Source organism: Vanessa cardui, chromosome 11 (assembly GCF_905220365.1).
Source record: "Vanessa cardui chromosome 11, ilVanCard2.1, whole genome shotgun sequence".
Lineage (NCBI taxonomy): Eukaryota > Metazoa > Arthropoda > Insecta > Lepidoptera > Nymphalidae > Vanessa > Vanessa cardui.
The window spans coordinates 5,700,720-5,724,375 of NC_061133.1; the positions used below are offsets into that span (position 1 = coordinate 5,700,720).

General features: G+C 30.5%; 4 protein-coding genes across 4 annotated transcripts; 2 read left to right on the forward strand and 2 right to left on the reverse strand.

The window, feature by feature from the left end:
• Nucleotides 1-338: 338 nt before the first annotated feature.
• LOC124533378 (caspase-1-like) lies at nucleotides 339-5,922 on the reverse strand. Its single transcript, XM_047108604.1, has 2 exons — nucleotides 5,848-5,922; nucleotides 339-2,639 (listed from the first exon to the last, which is right to left on the reverse strand). Exon 2 carries the CDS (start codon nucleotides 2,505-2,507, stop codon nucleotides 1,611-1,613), a length of 897 nt encoding a protein of 298 aa, XP_046964560.1. The 5' UTR covers nucleotides 2,508-2,639; nucleotides 5,848-5,922; the 3' UTR covers nucleotides 339-1,610.
• Nucleotides 2,717-5,612, forward strand: LOC124533377 (E3 SUMO-protein ligase ZBED1-like). The gene is made up of 5 exons (XM_047108603.1): nucleotides 2,717-3,429; nucleotides 3,639-3,726; nucleotides 3,813-3,961; nucleotides 4,042-4,257; nucleotides 4,363-5,612. The coding sequence occupies exons 1-5, from the start codon at nucleotides 3,115-3,117 to the stop codon at nucleotides 5,590-5,592; spliced, it is 1,998 nt and encodes a 665-aa protein (XP_046964559.1). The 5' UTR covers nucleotides 2,717-3,114; the 3' UTR covers nucleotides 5,593-5,612.
• A 1,177-nt stretch (nucleotides 5,923-7,099) lies between the features above and the next one.
• On the forward strand, nucleotides 7,100-11,395 carry LOC124533880 (protein PTHB1). The gene is made up of 11 exons (XM_047109432.1): nucleotides 7,100-7,419; nucleotides 7,505-7,593; nucleotides 7,666-7,927; nucleotides 8,003-8,120; nucleotides 8,323-8,464; nucleotides 8,688-9,002; nucleotides 9,082-9,561; nucleotides 9,724-10,037; nucleotides 10,221-10,396; nucleotides 10,899-11,028; nucleotides 11,104-11,395. The coding sequence occupies exons 1-11, from the start codon at nucleotides 7,163-7,165 to the stop codon at nucleotides 11,344-11,346; spliced, it is 2,526 nt and encodes an 841-aa protein (XP_046965388.1). The 5' UTR covers nucleotides 7,100-7,162; the 3' UTR covers nucleotides 11,347-11,395.
• Nucleotides 11,396-11,400: 5 nt separating this feature from the next.
• On the reverse strand, nucleotides 11,401-22,991 carry LOC124533879 (obg-like ATPase 1). The gene is made up of 11 exons (XM_047109431.1): nucleotides 22,818-22,991; nucleotides 22,250-22,431; nucleotides 14,775-14,835; nucleotides 14,542-14,669; nucleotides 14,286-14,461; nucleotides 13,567-13,644; nucleotides 13,391-13,488; nucleotides 13,166-13,306; nucleotides 12,606-12,702; nucleotides 12,108-12,255; nucleotides 11,401-11,643 (listed from the first exon to the last, which is right to left on the reverse strand). The coding sequence occupies exons 2-11, from the start codon at nucleotides 22,428-22,430 to the stop codon at nucleotides 11,558-11,560; spliced, it is 1,194 nt and encodes a 397-aa protein (XP_046965387.1). The 5' UTR covers nucleotide 22,431; nucleotides 22,818-22,991; the 3' UTR covers nucleotides 11,401-11,557.
• Nucleotides 22,992-23,656: the final 665 nt, after the last annotated feature.

Genomic DNA, 23,656 nt, shown 5'->3' on the forward strand with positions numbered 1-23,656 from the left:
GTATATTGAATGTCTAATGTACAACAACCAATTTTTCTATAATAATTTTATTTGTTTTATTTTCAAGGACATTAAATAGAAATTATTATCAGTATACTCTTAAAAAACATACTTGAAGAATATGTGATATTAAACACTCAACAGTTAAGGATTAGCTATAAAAGTAATAACAATGTGATAATAGAATCAAGTTGTTAGTCATCATTTAATTAAACTATAAATAACAAAGTTAGTTACGTTGAAGTAGAATCTAATTCATTATTGACATTCGGAGCAAGAGTTGGACAAATACAAGAGCACCTGCTAGGAACCCAGATGTTCGTAAATAAAAGATAGTGTTAAACTTGAAGAATTTATTGCTTACACAAAATATAAAAATAATGATTAACAAAATATGTCATTTTGTTGCATTTCACATCTATGAAGAGATTCATTCTGCGTATATTTTTAATATTTTCTGTAATAATAATTTATACTATAAAATTTGTGTGTCTTTCCAAGGCACAATTTTGAAGGGACAAATACTATAAATGATCTCCTCACAGACATTTCACTTAATCTTACCATACCCTAACATCAGTCAGTACACTTATCACATCAATCCAATTTCATTGAGGTAAAGTGATTTTACTAAAATTATAGAATATATTGATATTCTGTTATGGAAATGTATCAAATTTGACTTCATACACCTTATGTATAGCTTATTTTATATATTAGTTAGAGTTAATTGCAAAACATAACAAATGACAATTGAAAATGAAAAATATGTATAAAAAGAAACACTAATCTCATAACATGCTTAGCTCAATGAAACAAAATTAAACTTATATTAAATGTAACAAATATTAAACAAAGCACATACACCCAGCACTCTATAGTTTTATAATAGAGGTGAGCTATAGGAAAAAATAAACATATAAAAAAATTTAGTCACAGTATTACATGACACTGAAAATAATAATTTGAGCCCAGTAGTGATATGTACTTAATTTTTACATAATTAGAAAAATGTTATTTGTTCTTATGTTAATATAAAAGATATTTAATCAAAAAGCATTTGAGATCAAACTTTTACATCAACTTTTTTTTTTAGTTTCTTAATATTTTATTTTAAAATGGCAGCTTCCTTAAGTACTTACGTATTATCGATAGAAAATTGTTAGCAACTATTAAATAATTTTATTAAGAATTTGTGCATGCATTACTTATTAATACATTTTATGGTTGAGCACAAATATATATTAAACCTTAATTGATCGTAAACTGTTAATAAATTGCAACCTTTATTATTATTTTGAATTTAAAATAATTTATTTCACAACTTAATTAGTGAAAATGCAACTTAAGGTTTATTTATTAGCAAATACAATAAGATTATTAAAAAATTAAATCAGCAATTATATTTGTAAAAATAAGAAAAATATTGTAACTAGGAAATAAAACATATAAAACCAGGGAACAATTGCAATTCACAACAAATTTGCGAAATAAGATAAATGCTCTAACTGTTGAATCTAATAAGTTAAAAGAGAATCAAAAATGATTCCTAAAATCACACTAATACTGGTACTAAAAGGATACAATAAAGTGCTATTATTTTTGGTAGTTTATTGTTTCTTGCCAAATACAAGTAGTCTTGTGAGCATGCTCGTGATACAAGGCACTTGTTTTTGTTGATGCATGGTTAGCATATCCGGTGTGTTTGATTCAAAATCAAGTGCTACTTTTTGTGCTACAAATGTTAACAAAGTCAATATATCCCTTTCAGTACCTGCATAGCGGAGTTCTTCACAGAGGGCTTGCATGAACCAGGAGCCTCGAGTAGTATTCCTCCAAGAATAGTATCCTGGGACTGTAGAAAACACAATCAAAAAGTCAGCATGTGTTGGAATTCTGTACGATGCACTTGAGGAACCATCTGTTTCAGTTCTATTAGATAGTGTTATTCCCCCATCTAGTTTATCGCCCTGGCAAGCTTGAATAAAGAATAGCTTAGGTTTTCCAGCCAATGTTGGACATTTGTCAGCAGTGAAATAGTACCAAAGATTGTCTGCCTTATAGTGAGTATCTTTTGCGTACAACATTCCCATTTCCCCGTGAGTCAGCACTGAGATAAATAAGCAGTCATTGTCAGTGTGGTCCATTTCAGCTGTTTGTTGTAAATATTTGTTCACATCTCCAGACTTAAGATTGTGCAGTATGGTGACACGGAAACCTAAGCTTTTCAGCACTTTTGATAAGTTATCACTATCGACGTTTGTTCCTGTGCGTGATTTTAAACTGTGAATATCAAAATGCTCGTGGTTAAATATGATTGCCATCCCGCGATTCTTATGGTTCATATTATAAAAAGGTGCATTCCTATCAACGGGCATTCTGGCGTAGCGACGTGCTGATGAGGAGTCATGACTTCCCCATGCGTCGCCTTCATCTCCACTTCCATTCGCTCTTTGTTCTGCTTCTTTTTCAACACTGCCGTTATCATGTGTGTTTAAATCCGACATTTTAACAGACTTTTAGTAAAAAATCACTTTTTATTTAAGAATAAACGAAGGCTAATATATTTATAACCGTTGTCTCGTGTCCGTTACTAATCCAAGAGCGCTCGTCTTTATTTGAAAGAAAAAAACGCATTATAGGCTCGTCGAAAAAATATCGATACATCGATATATCGATATTATTTTTTCAATGTATCGATATTTTTGAGCGATATTTAATGTTTCGATGTATCGAGATATCGATATAAAATTACGAGTATTGAAAAGGTATAAAAATCGATATTTTTTATAATTAAAAAATCCTAAAAAAGAATACTTTTTTTATACTAACATTTTTTAACAAATTACATTTTTTTTGTCTTTGGTCGACTTGATTTACTGCGTTTTAATTTGGTACTTAAGTTGGCTTTTAAGTTGGCAACTCTGTCTGTCAATGTCATTTCGGTGTCAGTGTCTGTGCTTCAACTATCCGTCCGTCTGTTATCCGTATTATAACCTCAACGCGAGCGTATTTCTGCCTGCATTTGAGTTGATTATAGTTCTCAAACAATCTAACTAATTAAATCAATAATTAATTCACGTATGTGAACAAAATAATTCGAGCATTCCAGTCATGTCTAGTGTTGTATGGAACTTTTTCAAAAAAATAGACAGACAAAACGTTTCATGTAATGTGTGTGGGAAAATATATAAAACCAGTGGCAATACGACGAATTTATCTACACATCTTAAAAATAAGCATCACCATGCGTTTTTGCAACTTAAAAATAAAAACTCAAGGTCAAGTGAAGTGAATATTACACCAAGAACAAGAACTAGTTCACCTGTTTCGTCTACTAATTCAACTATTACCAATACTAATAAACCTGCTGAGATAGAAAATAACTTCATGGAATTGTCTGAAATTGCGATTTACGATGATACTGGTGTAAGTATTTTATTTGTGAAAGATCAAACGTAGCTTTAGAATCTAAATATCAATTGTTCATAACCAATAACCAGTCAACTAATGATGTGTAATTACTAAAAGTATCGATATCGATAAATTAAAATTTTGGTGTTTTCACTTAACCTTAATACTATTTATGACGACAAGTGTAATGAAATATATACAAAATATTCAATAATTTTTTTCAGACTGAATCCTCCAAAGATGGTCAGAGTAAAGACTTGTGGAAACAGACTACACTCATAGATATGTTTGAAAGAAGTTCAAGCTATGAAGGTATTTTTTTTTTATATTAGATTACTGTATTGTTTACATTTTAGTTCTATGAGGATGTTCTAATTTTATTATTTTTCTCAATTTAGCAGGGGGTCATAAAACTAGCCAAATAAATCAAGCTTTGATCTACATGATTTGCAAAGACAACATGCCTCTATCTTGTGTAGAAAAATCAGGATTGAAAAGATTTATGAGCGTCATTTGTCCACGCTATAAAATTCCATCACGAACTACTGTAAGCGAACTATAATATTAAATTATTATCTTATCCTTTTTATTTTTAAATGTTATTTTATTATTCATTTCTCATTCCAGATAACTGGCCTCATGGAACAACGATACGCCACTACCAAAGCCATTTTAAAACAAAAATTAAGTGAGATAAATAATATTGCTTTAACAAGTGATATATTAACTCTTACTAACTCGACACGAAGTTTCATCGTAGTGACAGCACATTTTCTTAACACAGCTAATAACTGCACTCCTGAGCATGAGATGGTGACATTGACAGCACGAAGAATGTATCAGGTAAGTAAAGTATAAAATAAATGCATCAAATTATAAAAAATAAAATAAATAGTTAATTATAATAAATTTAATAAAGTGGACTAATATTGGTCTTCTTTCCTGCAGGCGCACACAGCTGATTATATAAAAGAATGCTTTGAAAATATTACCGACGAGTTTACAATAGAAAAGGATTGCATCTTATCAATTACCACTGATGGTGGTGCTAACATGGTTGCTGCAGTGAAGAAATTTTTGGAAGATGGAAAAAGAATTCCTTGCATGGCGCATTTGCTGAATTTAATAGTGGATGGCGCAACAAGAGATAATGCACCAGTTCTTGAAATTGCCAATCGTGTCAAAGCCATTGTTACATATTTTAAACAATCTGTGAACGCAATGGACGATTTGCGAGCAGAACAAGAGGGACAAAAGAAAGAGGGAGAAGTATTAACACTTATACAATCAGTAAGCACAAGGTGGAATTCTTGTCTTGATATGTTGGAAAGATTCAATACATTATCAGCTATTGTGGCTAAGATTTTAGCAACTAGGCGGAATGCACCTGATATGATAACTTCTTCAGAGTTAAGTGTCATACGAGATCTGATAATATTGCTTACCCCATTTAAGCAAGCTACTGAAGAAATTAGCGGCGATCAGTACGTGACTTCTAGTTTGGCGATTCCCATTGCAAACTTACTTCAGAAAGGACTTGAAGAAGTAAAACCTTTCACTGAATTTGGTGTTGCTGTTCAGAAGAGTTTGCTCAACTTAGTTATTGCCAAACTAGAACCACTAGAGCGACATTTACATCTTGCTATAGCAACAATTTTAGACCCTCGCTTTAAGCGTATTCATTTTAATTCAGCACTAGCTGTTTCCACTGCAATAACCGCATTGTCAAAAGAAATACGTTTAGAACATAGACGTAGAGGACAACTTTCGCCTGAACTCAGACCCACAACCACTACCATAATTCCAAATTCAGAAAATTCTTCGCCGTCGTTGTGGTCCGGACATGAAAAAATTATGATAGATATTGCTGCAGCAACCTCCAGTTTACTTTCAACCTGTGATGGTATGCCTAGCGAACTAAAGCAATATCTAGATCAGCCTATAATACCCAGAAAAGAGAATCCTACAAAATTCTGGTTTGATTGTCGTCATTTTACTCCAGTCCTTTCCGACATAGCTCTAAAGTATTTGATATCGCCTGCGTCCTCGGTTTCCTCAGAGAGAGTGGCATCTGCTGTAAATCTCGCAGTACCCAATAACAGAAGTCGGCTTACAGCCGAGCATGTAAATCAAAGAGTTTTTCTTATGTCTGTATCAGATAAATATTGGTTTGATTAATAAATAATTAATATTTTTTATTGTTGTCCTTGATTTAAAAAATTTAAAAATGATGTCTATTGATTAGTATTTATCTAGTAATGTAAGATGATTGAAGTAGATTAGGCCAAATAATTTTTTTTTCCTATCACACCGATATATCGATATATCGATATTTTTAAATAAAAATATCAATATCGATATTGATATATTCAAAAATTATCGATACAATATATATCGATACTTTATTGCATTTCCGACATCCCTAACGCATTACATCAGTGATCACACAACGAAACAATACAAGCTTATAATATTGTATGTTTGTATACTCTGTGATTGTGCTACAGAGTAGTGTTGCATATCTATAGAACTATCGACAAACAATCGATTGTCTATTGAAAGTTGAGATGTGAGAAATTGTATCGATAGTACCGATTATTCCAGGTGCGATACTATTGATATCAATGATAGTATTAGATAAAATAATTTGTTTTTAAAATAATTTGATATTATAATTAATTGAAGAGAAATAATATAAAATAATATCAATATCTATAATCTGTTTTGTATGAGTAACAGATAATAGCAATACATTAAAGTATCGATATTATCAATAATAGTCAAGACGATACTATCGATAGTCGTATCGATATTCTGAATAGATTTCGAGGATAACTATCGATAGTCAAATTATCGATAGTTCTGCAACACTACGATAAAGTAAAAATATCAAACCAACGTATTTATAACAACATACGACAATTTCTATTATTATTTATTATCTTTATTGGAAGTTCTATTTTAATATTATGTAGTTCTATTAGTCTTTGGTTGGTCAGTACATTTAAGTTAGTTCTCTTACGTTGACGTATTGTTTTAAGCTAATTCTTCCCTTAACTCTCGTTCATGTTTTCTTTTTTGTAAATATTTAAAAAAAAAACATCCTCAACTTAAATAACACCAACTTTACATTTTATTATACGAATATTATTATTGATACGTTTAAAGTAAAAAATATACCCGACAGCCTGATAATTACTATTCTCTTTGGTCACATCTTCACACAATATTACACATAATACAACACCATAATTATTTTTTTAAGCCACAGTAACATAATGTGCCAATGTTTAAAGCTCTCTTGAATCGAACTGAAATTAATAGATTTTTTTTATAATTACTTCTTTACTTTGTTAGATTATAATATGTTTTTTAATTAAAATTCCTCAGTCTGAGATAATAGTCATATCTATAACCATAATTTCTAAATTTTTGTATATGTACTCTTAATTAAAGACTAAAGTTAAGTTTCTTTTATAATAAATATTTATAATAATAGTCAGCTGTATGACAGTAGTAATAAGTATTAAGATATTTAGATCAAACTACGATTCCCATGCTATTTTTCAATTCAGTATATTTATATTATAGTAGTAAGTACATATTAATAATTAATTGATAACAATGTATAATTTTTTCCTCATTGCGTCGTCGTTAGCGTTACCATGGTATTATACTTAAACAACAACATAAATTTCGTTTAAAAAAGCTTCTAAGGAAATGATTTGGTTGAATATATTTTACCAAAATGTCCCTTTTTAAAGTGAGACAATGGTGGTCTAACGAAAAATCGCTAAGCGAAGTTTGCGATGAGGGTACTCAAAATGGCAAATGTATTAAAGTCGACAGATTCAACTCACATAGCGATAGCGACTGTGTTATTGTTGGACAAGGTTCCTTGATGAAAATTTATAAACCAAATTCAGAAAATGATAATTCCCATTCAATTTTGGAGTCACAATTAAACGACGTCGTTTTACAAATTGAGACAGGAAAATTTGTAGCGTAAGTTTTTGCTTGATCAATAACTTAATTAGATCAATAACTTTATTTTTGCATGGACAAGTTGAGATAAGCATCTTTTTTGCAGGGATTCTTCTGATCGTCAAATATTAATATTACATCCTAAAAGTTACGCTATATATATATTAGAACGAAGAACAGGTCAAATTGATGTTGGTATGTATATTATCACCAATGAATTTTAATTGTACATCAAAAAACATTAATTATACACTACTTCACTTTAAGGAGAGCAGAATGTATTGTCCCCAATGATAAGTCATCTATTTACAAGGCGAGCGTTTAGCACGACCTGTGGTCCATTTGGCTATTCAAAAAGAGATCTTATATGCATTCAGGCTTTAGATGGTACATTAAGTTTCTTTGACCAAGACACATTTTTATTTATGTGTGTGTTCAATGACATATTGATACCGGGACCGGTGCATTTTATCTCAAACAGTGATCAATTTATAATCTGCAAGTCGACTTGGATCATGGAAATATATAGGTATGTAATATAGACGAATATAATATTTTGAGTATCTAATATTTTTTGTTATGTAATGTGTTCATAAAATTTTAGTTATCAACAATTAGGTGAGTTAAGTGAATTAAGCGCTCGACCAAACAGGAAAAACATAAACATTCCCCAATGGATCTATAATGCAGGAGAAGAAATTATATCTATTCAAGTTATACGAGTAAGTAGCACAATACCGCAGCCATATTGATGAAAAATAAAACGCAAATATATAAATAAAAATGTATGTATATTACTAACATATAAACAAGAAGAAATAACAATAAAAGTCAAAACTGAAAACAAGCTGTACCTACAAGTTACATTATTCAATGCTGTTTTCTTTTCATTTGTTTTACAGATTATTTTATTTTTCGTTTTAGACAAGTAGCAGTTTTTCCAGTATTGTGGCAGTTGGTGAAAGACATCTATATTGCTTTCAAGATAATGGTCTAATGAAATTCATGATTCGATTTGATTATATGCCGATCTGTTTTCACGCATATTTAATTGGATGGTACTATGGTACGTGCTATAGGTATTTACCCATTTATATATAACTTAAAAAGAAAGAAGTATTTCTTTACCTACATATATAATCGGTATATAAGTACTTTATCATCAAAATGTAATGTTCGTTGCGATCGTCGTTCTTTTTCTTCCTCGTGACATTTTAAGGCTATTATTAGTTGCTTGAATTCTTGCTGCCACGCGTGTGATCTAAATATATTTATGGTATTATTTGCAGAACCAAATTCCCGACTTCTGATAATGGTAGCTTCTGACGATTTGAAACTAAATATTTACGAAGGAACATCACTTTTGTGGTCATGCGATTTAACACATAGGCCAATATCGATAGCTCGTTGCTATCTGAACGCCTTACCTGGTGGTATTGTAACGCTATCAACTAATGGTATAATTAATGTTAGTTTTTTGGGAACTGAACCAGATTTAAATGCAAATGGAAAACCAATGAACGATTTTGTTGAACCTGATCAAATTCAAGATGAATTAGACGCCGTTGAAAATTCATTGCAAAAAGTTTTGGATGCTAGAAAAGGTCTACTAAAACTTTTGAAAATATAAGCAATTGGAAACTGAACTTGAATAAAACATATTTTTTTTATTTTTACTTCTAGAATTTGATGACGAAGACACGGAGAGCGATCAAATAATCAACTTTAAAGTCGAAATCGGGTCAACTAATGACGACCCTATTTCAAATTATCCGCCCAATAATATTGAGATATTACAGACATGTTCAATGGTTGTAATTTTAAGTTGTAACAATCCGAAATCCATACAAAGTATTCAAATAACTTATGACTGTGCGTCTCCTATTGGTTGTTCAGACACCACATTATGTTTCGAAAATGTAAATGGTACAGAAATTATAGAGACACAAATTTATTTATCAAGCGATGCAGATATATCTGACTGTGGTATAAATATCGTTGTTAGTGTCGTCGATATTAAAGGGAAAATAAAAATAATATCAAAGCGAGTATCCTTACCACTTAAGCTTTACTGCGTACCTGTCGAAAACGTGTTGGAAAATAATATCAAATTAAATTTTAAAACAAATCGACCGTGTTTAGATTTGTCTGAAATATTTTCTGGTAAGTACTTAATTTGAAATATTATTTATTAAGGAATATATATTTTGAAATTTCTCTTATACGTAGTTTGAACTGAATTATGGTAAAAAAGTGACGTATTTCTACTCAACTAACCATTTATATAACTAATTAATATGTTTATTAATTACTCTTCACTTTTAGACTTTACAGAAGAAGATTTAACACGGTATATAACAGATAAAAATAATTTAACATTTAAATATCGCACTTCAAATAATACAGTTACGGTTAAAAGTAATGATTTGTATGCAATTGAGGCGAATGATTTTTCAATTATGTGTCCGATATTTGAATATTTTTTAAACAATTTAAAAAAATATTACATCAGAACTGGTGTTACTGACTTCAAAATTAATTTCAATTTAGACGGAGAATTAATAAAACTGATTTTGCATACGTTTTTGAAAAGCATCGAAAATCATGCTAAAGAAAGAATTAAAATGAAAAGTTTAGAGGTAAGTTGGTTTCATATTTTATCCTATCCAAATTGTTTATTTTTATTTAAAAAAAATAACCCTTACCAAGTATACTTTTTTGGCTGTTTTATTTTATACTTTCATTCAATAATTCATTTAAAAAAAAATGGTTAATGTTTAGTGTTTACAACTGTATAGTTGTGTACTGTCTCATTTTTGTAGAATGACCTGAATATACTTCAAAGACAGTTCACTCTGGTGCAGAAAAGACTATTAGTTCAGTACGGATCGTTACCTCCGGGTAATTGTGATGGTTTAGAATTTTTAATGAATGATACACACGAGCGAATTAAGACAGTCGCCTACGGAATAATGCAGAGTAAAAGATATGTATTTAGGTATGTCAATTATTAATATTATAAACTGGAAACCTAAAAGATTTAATTTGACGTAAAAAGACTAATAAAACAAGGATCAGTTTTTTTAGAATTAGTTAGGTCAATGCCACCTTTATGATCTCAAGAGTCATCTGAGATTCAGTAACTCAAACAAACAACAAAAATACAAGACGTTGGTATTTAGTAACTAATGTTTGGCTTGATTTAGTCGATGCAACGCAGTACACTGATGGCCTTATATAAGCCAGACCACCCCAACACCTCTTTGAACATTTTTAAGAGTCAGTTTGGGGCGACTCACTGTAGCTCCAAATCTTGACTATTACAGGATCAATAATAAAAATGTACAAACATCTAGTATTACTTTGTGCACACTCAGCTGTATGTGTAACACACATCAATCTTCAATAATCTTCATAATGCAATTATTAGTGTCAGAATGAAAGGTTTAAGTGTCTATTTGCTTGTCTTCCTTTCTAAAAAACCATATATGTATTTTTAGCGCTGGTAACATTGTACGAAGAATTGGGAGCATTATCATTTATATACTTAAAGAAAAATTAAATGACGAATTCAAAGTGAAACTTGTTGAAGAGATGCTGTCTTTAAATACTCTCAATAACCAATTTCAAGTGAGTAGCTTTAACTGACGTTATTACGAACAAATTATTTATATTTCATGCATTATATTATTATTATTACTTTAGGAATGGGAAGAAAACGTCGCACAAGGCCTGTCATACATACTCAATAAAGTATTCAAAAAAACAGAAAAGGATAAAGAAAAACTCACACCAGTCACCGATCAAGACATTCTATCCCAAACCAACTTAAAAAAGTTTTTAAAACAGATGCGTATAGTATTCGAAAAACTTTTAACAGACTGTCAAGACAGTAATGAGGTAAAGAGTAACATAGTACGCACAGAGGAATTTGTTGAAGTTATATAATTATCATTTATTATAAGGCAGTAGGAATTTACAAAAGCTCATAATAAACTTAAGTCATACAAACGAGAACAAGCTTTATTTCGTTAGTAATAAGGTATATAATAATTTATTATGGTGTAAAATTGTCTGTAATTCAAGCAACGTGTAATAATGTGTATAACGCGAGATTGAGGTACAGCATGTGTACTATCAGGAGAAGATACTTGTCGCGTCATTTCTTCTTAGCGTCCTTGAGTCCTGCACCAGCGTTGAATTTGAAGAAAATTATATCACCATCCTCTACCACGTAGTTACGACCTGGAAAACCAACAAAAAACGTAAATAAGTAGGGAAATAATTAAATAATATTCTATACTAATTTAATAATAACGATCAGTAAAAATTGACTATTCATACCTATTTTTTTTATGATCAGAGCGCAAAACATGGATCTTAAAGAATAAGAACATTTAGTACCTAATTGTTTCAGTATGTATTTTATTGCAATGATGTAACAGTTATATCATATCCGACTTGTCATAGCCCATAGATTCTAGCGGTAATGAGATGAATTCATCAAATAAAAAGAATTCTAAATGCAAATAGCGTAAATTATTATTACTACCTATAACACAGTATAACCACAGATTATAATATATTAAATAATAATGTTTAATTTTTTAATGATATATTTATGATCAGGATAAAGATTATATTAACTGACATTTTTTTCATTAATTTAAAAAAAGAACATTTTAAAAACATCAAAAAAATTTACATACCCTGTTGTCTGTATTTTCCGGCTGATTTACAGGCTGCTTCCGAGCCTTCCTCTTTGAAGTCTTTGTAATGCATAACTTCAGCCATTATGAAACCTTTCTCGAAATCCGTGTGAATCCTACCAGCAGCTTGGGGCGCTTTAGTGCCTTTCTGTAAAAAAAAGAAATATACACAAGGATATAACAAAAAACTGCAATAATATAAAGAAAATATTTAAAAAAGCTGCAATAATGACGAACGAATTGAAGACCTCCATGGTCGAGTGGTGTGTACACCGGTTTTCATGGGTACGCCACTCTGAGGTCCCGGGTTCGATTCCCGGCCGAGTCGATGTAGATTACCATTAGTTTTCTATGTTGTCTTGGGTCTGGGTGTTTGTGGTACCATCGTTACTTCTGATTTCCATAACACAAGTGCTTCAGCTACTTACATTGGGATCAGAGTAATGTATGTGATGTTGTCTCATATTTATTTATTTATTTTATTTAATAATTATTTACCTGAATAGTCCAAGCTTTGACTTCATCCGCTCCAGCAGTGAAAAAGTACTCCAATTGAAGTGCTTTGTATCCTTGGACAATTATTTTGTCTAAAGCACTGAAACGTAAAGAAACAAATATTATTCAAGATTTTTTTTTTATGATATAGGTTGGCGGACGAGCATATGGGCCACCTGATGGTAAGTGGTCACCATCACCCATAGACAATGACGCTATAAGAAATATTAACTATTCTTTACATCGTCAATGCGCCACCGACCTTGGGAACTAAGATTTTATGTCCCTTGTGCCTGTAGTTACACTGGCTCACTCATCCTTCAAACCGGAACACAACAATACTGAGTACTGTTATTTGGCGGAAGAATAACTGATGAATGGGTGGTACCTACCCAGACGGGCTAGCACAAAGCCCTACTACCAAGAATTTTGCACATGACATGAGAATTTATTCTTTTCATAATTCTGTTTATTTTTTTTTATTCTTTCAAATTGTTAAATGCGTTTTTCATTCTATGTCGTTGTATTTATAAAAATGTTAATATTCTTATTATGTTAAGTACCTTGTAATGTTATGTTCTTTAAGAAACTTTTGCTTTTCTTCAGGATCCATTTCAAATAACTTGCTTTCCAAAACGCCAGAAAATGGTATAAGAGGTGCACCGGGGTCATTTTTATCGATCCATTCCTTAAGTTTTGGTAACCTGTATCAAATTATATTATTGGTGTTATAATTGGATTGAACATTTAATATAAATCAAATATTATAATTTTAGGCGAAACCTCACCATTTATTCTTTTTTCTGATGTAATCTTTTTCCGACAAGTTAACGAGATAAAGCGCGGGCTTCGATGTTAAGAATAGGTATTTGTTCAGTACCTCGATCTGAAACATTCGACTTTAAGAATTGATTCCTGATTTACGATCTTAATTTATAATTAAGTATAATCATTATATACATACATCCGCAGCACTCCAATCGGCGAAACGAATATGTTTCTTTTCATCAACTAAAACTGTTTTTACTTTTGCCAGCGTATCCTAAAATATAAATGTTTTGTTTTATATTAATAATTTTAAAATATGGCATGATATAATATGGTATATATTTGAATATAATTTAATTTGTCCCTTTTTTTTTAAAAAATAGGCTATTTGACTGGTTTTTAAAATCCATTTTATATTATTTAGTAGAGGTTAAGGAACCCAGTAAAAGTTGATTTTTTTATTTCTAGTACATATTTGCCGAAAAATATCATATTAAAAATTCCATATTTAAATAACGGGCGATAACGCTACTTGGACTATTGTCCAAGTAGCGTTATCGCGCGCGTTATTGGCGCTGCAATGGGGCCGGTGACGTCACTTTGCTGTATTTTAATCTGTGGTACATATATATATAGTAGAAAAGCAAGGTTTACAAGAAAGTGTCTTAATCATAAGCCCGGCCAATCAGGAGCGTTTTGTGACACGTGACAAACTATTTTATTATATTATATATTGAAAAAAATACATTTTTATTTATTGATTTTTGAATAAATTAAGTATTATTTTCAAGTTTCGTTAGTAAATAACCATTTTTAAACTCATAATGTACACTGATTACAATAATTCACAATTTACTTTTCGCATTGTCAAATAGCCTATTGTAAACCCTTTTTTTATATTTCAGTTTATCTTACATATTCGGGTTTTAATTTCTTATCACCGCCGCGGTTGACAACCCTGTCTAATTTTTCTACGTGTTGAATGAGCTGCTCAGCGTCTTTAAGCCGTAATTCTTCTCCAATAGTCTCCAGATCTCGGACGGGATTAACATCACCATCGACGTGAATTACATCTTCATCATCAAATGCTCCTAAAATATAAACAGAAATATATGTTATAATACACGGTATTAACACAACCTTAGGAATATTGACACAATTGTATACGCACTGCAGAGATTGAATATGGCATCGCAAGCCTTAATATGCGACAAAAATGCATTTCCCAAGCCTTGACCTTCAGCGGCACCTCGAACTAGACCGGCTATGTCCACTACATTCAGAAATGCAGGTACCTTACTGAAATTGTAGAAAGATTTTAACGTTTACATATCAGCATGATTTCATTGTGATAAAAGAACCCAATTATTAATCATATTGTTAAATATTGGAATAGTAAATTACCTTGCTGGTTTGTGGTAAGCGCAAAGGTAATCAAACCTCTCATCCGGAACTGGTACCCTACTTGCTGAAATAAATACAATTGTTAACTTTTTGTCTTTCATGTTTTTAATAGATAAGATTTATAAAAATATTTACCAGGCTTTTATTAGTATTTGTCTAAAGTAATAAAATAACGATTATATTTATTTTAATTAATCATTTATTAGAATACCATAAATTATTAAATATGGAAACAAAATCGATCAATTCGTCTCTAAATTAATTCCAGATCTTAAGCTCACACTTGTGCTTGAAGTAATGTTAGTCGGCGATTTTTTTACTAAATCAAAATCGACTTGTTTAGTAGGTTCTAATTTCACACAATAATGTTTGTAACTAGTAAATGGATTATCTATTGATCGTAACCGCAAACCTATATCTTTAACTAATTTACACCTGGCTTCAAACGTCTTGAAAACCTTCAAATAAATGGACAATTCAGATTTATTCAAACAACTGTGTGTTTTCAAATATAATGCTATGTATATAATAGCCGACAAACTTTTGTCTAACCCTGGATATTTCGGCCTACTCACATTAACTGCACAACAAGCCTGTGTTATTATGGTTCCTACACTTTGTTCCAAGAAACCCAAATGAGGAATATTTTTAAGTGTTATTTCAGGGAAAATATTTGTTTCTTTAAAAACTTTGATGTTATAATACATATGAGGCTTAGACAAAAACTTTTTAAGGCACTCGTTACTACAGAATAAATATATTCTTTTCTTGTAAACAGCAGCATATTCCACATTTCCAATATTTTTTATTTGAGCGGGCAGTTTTTCTGCGTACGTTACTATACATATGCCATTTTCATAAACGAGCGAAATGTTCACCGTTTTCACAACGGCAGGAACTTCAGGTATTTTTATTATTTTGGCCGACAAAATTTTTTTCGGGGATTTTAATACAATGTTTAAATGTTCAGGACAAATCCAATAAAATATATCTTGGTATTGAACAAGGCCTGTTTTGTCTGCGGGATAGCCGCTATGACGCAAAATATTCTTATAGAAGCAAGCAGGACAAAGATTTTTAAAACACGACATTCTTTGTTGAAACGCTTCGTTAGATATAGCCATTATATCCGCACGAACTATATCAGATTTTGCATGACTTAAGTAGTAATGTACCTTTGGTATCAAGTTTTTAATTATCATATTTGCATCAATGTAACATTGCCATTTAGAATTGTTTCCATTGATTCTATATAGATTCTGTGTGTCCTGTTTTATATGATTTCTAACTTGTGAACATTTTTCATACCAATAATTGTATTTGTAATCTATAAAAGATCGAGAATGAGGGGGCTTTATTTTGAGTATGTCAAAATGATGTTCATGTTGTGAATTTTTCAACACATATTCTCTATCGGTCTGGATATCGAAAATTATAAGAGGGAATAGATCAACTTTTAACAGTTCACAGACATCATAGGGCGAATCCGGAAAACCGTCAAATACGAAGCCATTAGTCATTACTCGACTATCTATTGCAACAGTTATGATAGCTTTTACAATCAGTTCGTTACTAATGCAATTTCCTTCACGTAATTCTGATAACATTTTTATTCCCAATACAGTCCAATCCATGTTTTCCAATATGTATCGAATTGCCATTCCTTTTGATATACACAACAATCCATATTCTTTGGCAAGTTTTGCAGCTAATTTACTTTTACCCGATTTCGGTGGTCCGATAACACCGATTCTTAACGGATAACCTTTAAATGATTTTATAGCATTATCTTTAATATATTTCAATGGATTAGTTCTAAACTTTTCTACATATTTTTCCGATGAAATAAAATATATAAATGATCGATGAATAATAGGAAAAATCTTATTTTTACGCCTGTTTAAATTGTAAGGATTCAATAACGTACAAGGATTTTCAAAAATAAACACTGGACACATTCTATTAAATTTGCTCAGTAAAAAGAATCCTTCTAGCAAAAGCATTTCCGCAATGTCGCAGTTTATAATAAATGTTTGCTCTAGAAATGACTCACATCGGTTTCTCAAATCAGATAAATTAATTAATGCCTTTCGGACAACTTTATTCAACGATTGTTTTCCATCTACAGTGACTGTTTTTATTTTCTGCTCATCTAAAATATCAGTTAACGTTTGAACATTCTCTTCATCTATATCAAAGATACTTTCCAGTCTACTATTTATCTTATCGAGAACATCATCAGCATTCTCCCATTCGCTTGTATCCGTTGGTTCCGGATATTCTTGAATGAATTCGTTATAGGCGGTAAATAGCTTAACGTCTACGTTAGATGATCCGGCAGGATCAGCATCCATTATGGTGCTCTGAATAGACGAACTTTTCAAGGCTATTTCAGTATCTGGACATGCATTTTCTATAACTTCACCAATTATAAGATTAATCACAATTGTTTTTGTAATAAAATCTTGCCAAACTTTTCGATCAGCTTCTAACTTTCGAAATGCTTTTGTCTTGGCTTCCATAAGTTGTAATTTCCATTGATCAAACATTTTCGGTGATAATCTTTCTAATGCTATTTCAGAAGTGCTTTCTAGTTTTATAACTAAATCAGGAATACAAAAACTTTCTATCATTACTTCAACATCAGTAGGCAATTTTGGTAGGCCGTCGACCACAATTCCAGTGTTGACAAATGGGCTTTCAAACCAAAGCTTTTTAAGCATCGATTGGATAAACACAAAAGGTAAAGGCGATCCACGTTCCAAGTAATTATATATAATACGGCGTAATTCTTGTTCATTAGACATAATATCCAAGAGATTGTTTGAATTTTCTTCATCCATTTGAAACTCTATAACGTCTTGCTCATCCATTTTAGGATCAGTAAAACTATTTTCGAATTGCCATCCAACTTTTTTAAAATGTTTTGGTATTGCGAATTCGTTGATAAAATTTGGAAAATCAATATGTAACAAACCAAGTTCTTTGGCAATTATTTTAGCTATTGTAGTTTTCCCACTTCCGATGCTTCCAATTATACATATTCGAAAAGGAGGTATATTTTTAAATGGTTTATTGTAAGATTGATACTTTGAAATATCAGATAGCATTAATTCCTTACAGGCTTCATTTGACGAATAGCAAAGTTTATTGTCATGTCTAAATGTGAACTCTGATTTGCCTTTCCATAAAACGCCATAATCGTTAAACGCAACAGGGCAGTAAACATTTGTTTCTCCTAAGTAATATGGTTCATTATGAGTAAGATCATCTTTAATTGATTCGTTATCATCATCTTGATTCTCGGCTATATCTTCGACATTGACTGGTGGTTGACAATAACTTTTACGTAGTTTTAAGAGGACTTCGTCTATAATTTCAATATCATTTTTATTTTCAAGTTCAATTTCAATGAAAGATTTTAAATTTTCTTCGATGTTTAATTTTAATACGTCCCAATCTTCGCGAAATTTTTCAATACTTTCTGTGAAAGATGTTACTAAATCGTTATTGGTTTGTTTATCAAGTTCATCTTCTATTTTTTTATTGAATAATAAATCGTTTATTAATTGCTCAACTATAATTTTCATATCTAACTCCAAAGAATGTAGAGGTTTGCCCTGACTTAGTTTTATTTTTACCAAAACATCAGTAGATAGAATATATCTTTCTTGATAATTTTTTATACTGTTTTCTATTTTAGCATAATGTTCAATTAGATCGACATCAATTTCTCTGTTCTCTATTAAAGCTATAGTGTAATCTGGTAATAAATTATACACAGTGAGATATTTCCAATATTCGGGATTCGAAGGGAATCCATCAATTATAAACTTTCCATAAATTTGTTCTGAAGTATTATTGTCAAACGATGTTGAATCTACATTTTTTAAAATTTTAATAATTTCCGACATCAGTTCTTCTGGTGTTGGCTCCATTTCTTTTTCTAATTCATTAGATTTTATATAATCGGATATTTTTTCGGTAACATCTTCGTCTTCTAGATTAGGTATGCTAGGTTTGCTAATTTCGGTAGTTAATTCAAGAGGGGCATACTTCATTAAATTATTATTTATCAGTAAATTTTCACATTGATCCAAATCATCTTCAGATAAATAGGAGAGTTTATTTTTAAGGGTCTCAAATCTTTTTAAAAAACCTGGTTTCATCTGCGCTTCTTCATCTTCGGATAGTTTTAATTTTTCTTTCAATAATGATATGTATGCACTCAAAATAGTACATTGAGTGTTATACCACGTATTCAATTTCGATATTCTGTCTAACTCCATACTTTCCCATTTAGTAAATCTAGCCTCTTCAATTGTTGAAATAATTTCGGAGAAAATAGTTTTAGCGTACATGTTATATTTCTTCTGTTTTTCATTTTCAAATAAGGCAGGAAAACTTAAAACAGAAGCATCAAATATCCAAGATAAGCACTTGGCAACCATGGTTTTTCCCGACGACTTTGTACCTACAATTATAATACGGCATGTTGGTTCTAAATATTCTAGCTTAAGGAATGGCCGAGGATTTCTGCAAAACTTCACCATTGCGTCCAATGACGACAACAAGTATACATATTTAAAAAACGTGACTGCATATTTTGGTTTTCCTAATACTGTTCGTCGTTTTTTAAGTTCAACGGGACATCTATTATACCAATACGAAGCATATCTATTAAATTTAACGACTCCACTCCTTACTACATTTAATTCTTCAACTAATGTCCAAAATTCTTCTAAATCTCCTGAAGGATCATCAAGATATAATGGTTCTGGTATAATTACAGGTTTTATTGGCAGAAGCAGTATTTTCTCCATGGTTATGTATATCATTTGATGAATAGAGGAGCGCCCGTCCAATTTTATAATAGCACTTGGATCAAACTCATTTAATTTCTGTTTAAAAAATGGACTAATAGTATTTTTATAGTTACAAAGTTGATCTACTGTATTTGAATAAAAATTTATTGGTTGCTTGCAATTATATTTAGGGTTGAAGTTATGGATATCGTATGGTTTCTTAAAATCAGTTAGACAATAATTTGTGGGCCATCTTACTTCATGCTCAACATTAGTTTGAAATGGAAAAAAAGTAATCGAGTTGTTAGGATAATTCAAAAATTTACGGCTTCTTTTTGTTATGATATCCATATTCGGACATGAAATAAATATCACCATATCCGGATTTAAATCAAACAATTCTTGAATTTGCTTTAAAAGCACTATTTTGGTAGTGTTATAGTGTGGAATTGTATGAAATATGAGGTTACTACAAGATTCCAACAAAAACTTCGGTAATTCTACAATTTGATCTTCAGTTTCCTCGCCTTCAATTTCTTGTTCCTCATTTTCTTCTTCTTCTTCTTCTTCAATAGTCATCTCTTGTTCAATGGTCACAGATGTGTTTGACGTAGACTTTTTGGTTTTCGATTTTTTATTTTTAAAGTTGCATATTAAATCAAAGAGAATATCTTCAGTTATCATAATTGATTCTTCAGTGTACAACGACCTGAATAAGTATAAGTCATTTTGCTTCGAAGTTACTAGTGGTATTCCTGATATTATAAACCCTCGGTGTAATACAACAGGCGATTTTAATTTTTCCTTCATAATGGATAGAATTGTGTCAAATTTACAGACCTTATTATGTCTCATGTTAAAATCTAAGCATTTCCCTGTTGGACTGTTTTGTTCAATTTCATCCATCAAAACATTTTTTGGGCAAAGATGAATACAATTAAGTTTTTTAGCCAAAGCTTCTCCGAGATTATAGCTTCCTCCACCCTGTTTGCCTAATATCAAAAACGATTTCGGTTTTTGTTTTAAGTATGCTTCTTGTGCATCCATATCAGTCCAAATATTATAAAAGTCCAAATTATCAGGCAAAGGAATGTCAGTGTTATTTAAGCCCAAAATACCAGCAGCGAGGGGCTTACGGCGATAATCTTCAACGTCAAACTTAGTTTTATTAAACATTGTATAATCACCATTATACAATATATTCCGATCAATATTTATATCTTTAAACCCAAAATTATCCTTAATATCAACATTTTTGATACTTTCTTTAAAATGCGACATTTTTAGGTACAATAATAAATTTATTTGTCAAATTTTTTGACAGGGTTCATAAGTTATTTTTTTTGTTTCTGTGCTAACTGAATTTATGCATAAAAAAAAGTATTGCTACTTTTAATATATATTCGATTTGAATAATGGCATATATCATTCAAAGAAAGAATACAGATAAAACTTAATGCAATTGCAAGCAATACATATTCCATACAATTTGCTAATTATTAATATATCTTTATTTGTTATACAACACTATTCCACTTAATTATGTAATTATATATCCTCTTTAATTTCACTTATACAATTCTTATAACTATCTTGCCAACATTCAAAATAGATTTTCTTGCAAATCTATAAAAATGATCATGGATTATTCAAGTTCTTGATCAATTATCAGTTCAGTATAAATGGCTGTTTAATTAGGTAAACAGATAAACCTTATAAATTCTTATTATTCGAATTCGATTGGCCCTTGGAGCAGTGGCGCAAAATTTGCCCATAATGCAGTTTTTGCCCAGAGGATCAGAGTTGCGATTCAACAGGGAAATGCTGCTAGCATTCTTGCCACCATTCCACGCGGTCAAGATTATTACAGCAACTAGTTTTAGTTTATATTTGTATATATTTAAGCATTTAATGTTATTAATTCTTATGTTAATAAAATTATTATTAACTATAAATTATTAATAGGACAAAGTTTAGTACTTTCTAGAAATCTCTAGTAGTAAGCAATGTCTCAATGTGAAACTATTACATTCACATCACTGTTTAAGATTTCTGACAAATGCAAGTATCATAACTCAGATTAAAACAGGTTAAAGGTTAAAAATCAGTACCTATTGAATAAATACTCTCATCATCATCTATAACTATTAATGATAATTATTACTTCTTTTAAAAAATATGTTGATATAATTAGTCTAATCTAATAATCAAATTATTAGAAATTGTTTGTTTATTTTAATTTAGTTTGTCTAGGCGTGTAATAGATAAATAACACATAACATGTTTTCTATATTCAGATCTCTCCGCACAAAAAATTAACCAACATATTATATTCTATTTGCATATGAATGTTAAAAGATTAGCGCACAATGCTGCTCCAATGCAGATTATTTTATACAAATGTGGCACTTATCATCATATGTTAGGTTTTCACAATGTTTTCCTTCATCGAGCAAGATATGAATTATTAACACAACTTAAGCACATAGACATTTTATATCTTTTCAATTGGCTCCTGATTAGGAGATTATTCGTAGTAACTTCTAGGTAAGTTCCTAGGTAATTCTCAACACTGAGTTGTTACTTTTACTTATTAGCCAATGGGCTAATTTATTACATTTTAATATTTAATTAAGAAAGGATAAATGTATGATATTGGTTGATACTTATTTTCATTAGGATCTATGGTACAAAATGGAAAATTTTCAGCAGCTGCTTGGCTTTTAGTAAGTACATTGAAAAATGTTGATTTGCCAACATTTGGAACACCAACAATTCCCACTTTTAAATTTGTACCAACTCTTCCAATAAGTGGCTTTTTTTCGGGTTCTTCAACTTTTTTGGGTGGCATTCTAAAAACAATAATTTAAAAGTTACAATAATATACTCCAAATTATGACATGAGAAATAGTAAGTAAATAAAAAAAGAGTGTTATGAAATTTCACAATATTTTGCAAATTAGTCATCTAATTAACTAGAAATATATTTTTAAAGATTGTGTGGAATTTTAAAACACCTAGACTAGGTTTTTCTATATAATTTATATTGATATTGAGTAAAAATATATGTATTTTTAAATTTAACAACAAAATGCAAATTGCATCAATTTTATAAATATAGGAATTTAATGTAATATTTTGAATATTCAAGGTCATACACGTGGAAAGTTATTTAATTTAAAATAATCAATATATTTAATTAAAATTTACTTTTATATCATAACCTCTATTATCTTACCTGTTATAATTATGATAGTATGTTGTTCACAGTATAAAAAATAGTAAAATGACAACTTGTTTCTTGTTTAATTGTACAAAATCTTATTTAAGAATTCAATAAGCTACGATAAAATATAACATACGAATCCACGATGCGGTACTCGTATACCGTATCAACAGATTAAATTCACATTCACATTTCACAAATGTCAAAGTGCCAAGATTAATAAAAGTACAGATATAACACATAATTACATAAAACTATTGAATTTTATTTCGTTACTCGCACAAATGCAATGCTGATACTAAATACATTTTTTCAGTCTAGATCATATAAACAGCTATGTCCCTGCGTTTTAAATCTGTACTATTAGATCTGTGTATATGAAGTTGGTGTTTTGTACGAGAGAAATTTAAAGTTATATATATATTTTTTGTAAAATGTAGTTAATTAATCATAGTATGCACCGTTGTTAGCTATGCACTTTTGCCATCTCATTGATTTGTTTACGAAAAATACTATGGGGCGTGAACTCTTTGAAAGTGTTCTGTCTGCAGCCGCATGAGGTCGATTTTTTTGGAGTACGAAGGAGTACAGTGGATGTCGCAAACATTCCCATTGTAGCTCATCTAACTTAGCAGTCATTTGTTATGCAATGTGTCTTGCGTTGTCGTGAGGATTGCAGCAGAATGGCAGTCAGTGCCTTAGAGTGATTGACCAATCACGGTTTTTTAGCAGCTAGTTTTTCCTTTATGGTTTGAAGTTGGTGACAAAAGATCTGCCGTAATCATTTGGTGTTAAGGACCTAATATCTTCAAAAATATTTATTTGAATTATATGCTGTATAAGTATAATAT

What these genes read in the sequence shown, in the direction of transcription:
- LOC124533378 (XM_047108604.1), bottom strand. Translation starts at nt 2,507, where the DNA reads ATGTCGGATTTAAACACACATGATAACGGCAGTGTTGAAAAAGAAGCA.
- LOC124533377 (XM_047108603.1), top strand. Translation starts at nt 3,115, where the DNA reads ATGTCTAGTGTTGTATGGAACTTTTTCAAAAAAATAGACAGACAAAAC. An exon ending in CGATTTACGATGATACTGGT is followed by an intron (nt 3,430 to 3,638) that starts GTAAGTATTTTA and finishes AATTTTTTTCAG; the next exon opens with ACTGAATCCTCCAAAGATGG. An exon ending in AAATTCCATCACGAACTACT is followed by an intron (nt 3,962 to 4,041) that starts GTAAGCGAACTA and finishes TTCTCATTCCAG; the next exon opens with ATAACTGGCCTCATGGAACA.
- LOC124533880 (XM_047109432.1), top strand. Translation starts at nt 7,163, where the DNA reads ATGTCCCTTTTTAAAGTGAGACAATGGTGGTCTAACGAAAAATCGCTA. An exon ending in GAGACAGGAAAATTTGTAGC is followed by an intron (nt 7,420 to 7,504) that starts GTAAGTTTTTGC and finishes TCTTTTTTGCAG; the next exon opens with GGATTCTTCTGATCGTCAAA. An exon ending in TATCTATTCAAGTTATACGA is followed by an intron (nt 8,121 to 8,322) that starts GTAAGTAGCACA and finishes TTTTCGTTTTAG; the next exon opens with ACAAGTAGCAGTTTTTCCAG.
- LOC124533879 (XM_047109431.1), bottom strand. Translation starts at nt 22,430, where the DNA reads ATGCCACCCAAAAAAGTTGAAGAACCCGAAAAAAAGCCACTTATTGGA. An exon ending in CCGATTGGAGTGCTGCGGAT is followed by an intron (nt 13,489 to 13,566) that starts GTATGTATATAA and finishes CGAATGTTTCAG; the next exon opens with ATCGAGGTACTGAACAAATA. An exon ending in ATCAGAAAAAAGAATAAATG is followed by an intron (nt 13,307 to 13,390) that starts GTGAGGTTTCGC and finishes AATTTGATACAG; the next exon opens with GTTACCAAAACTTAAGGAAT.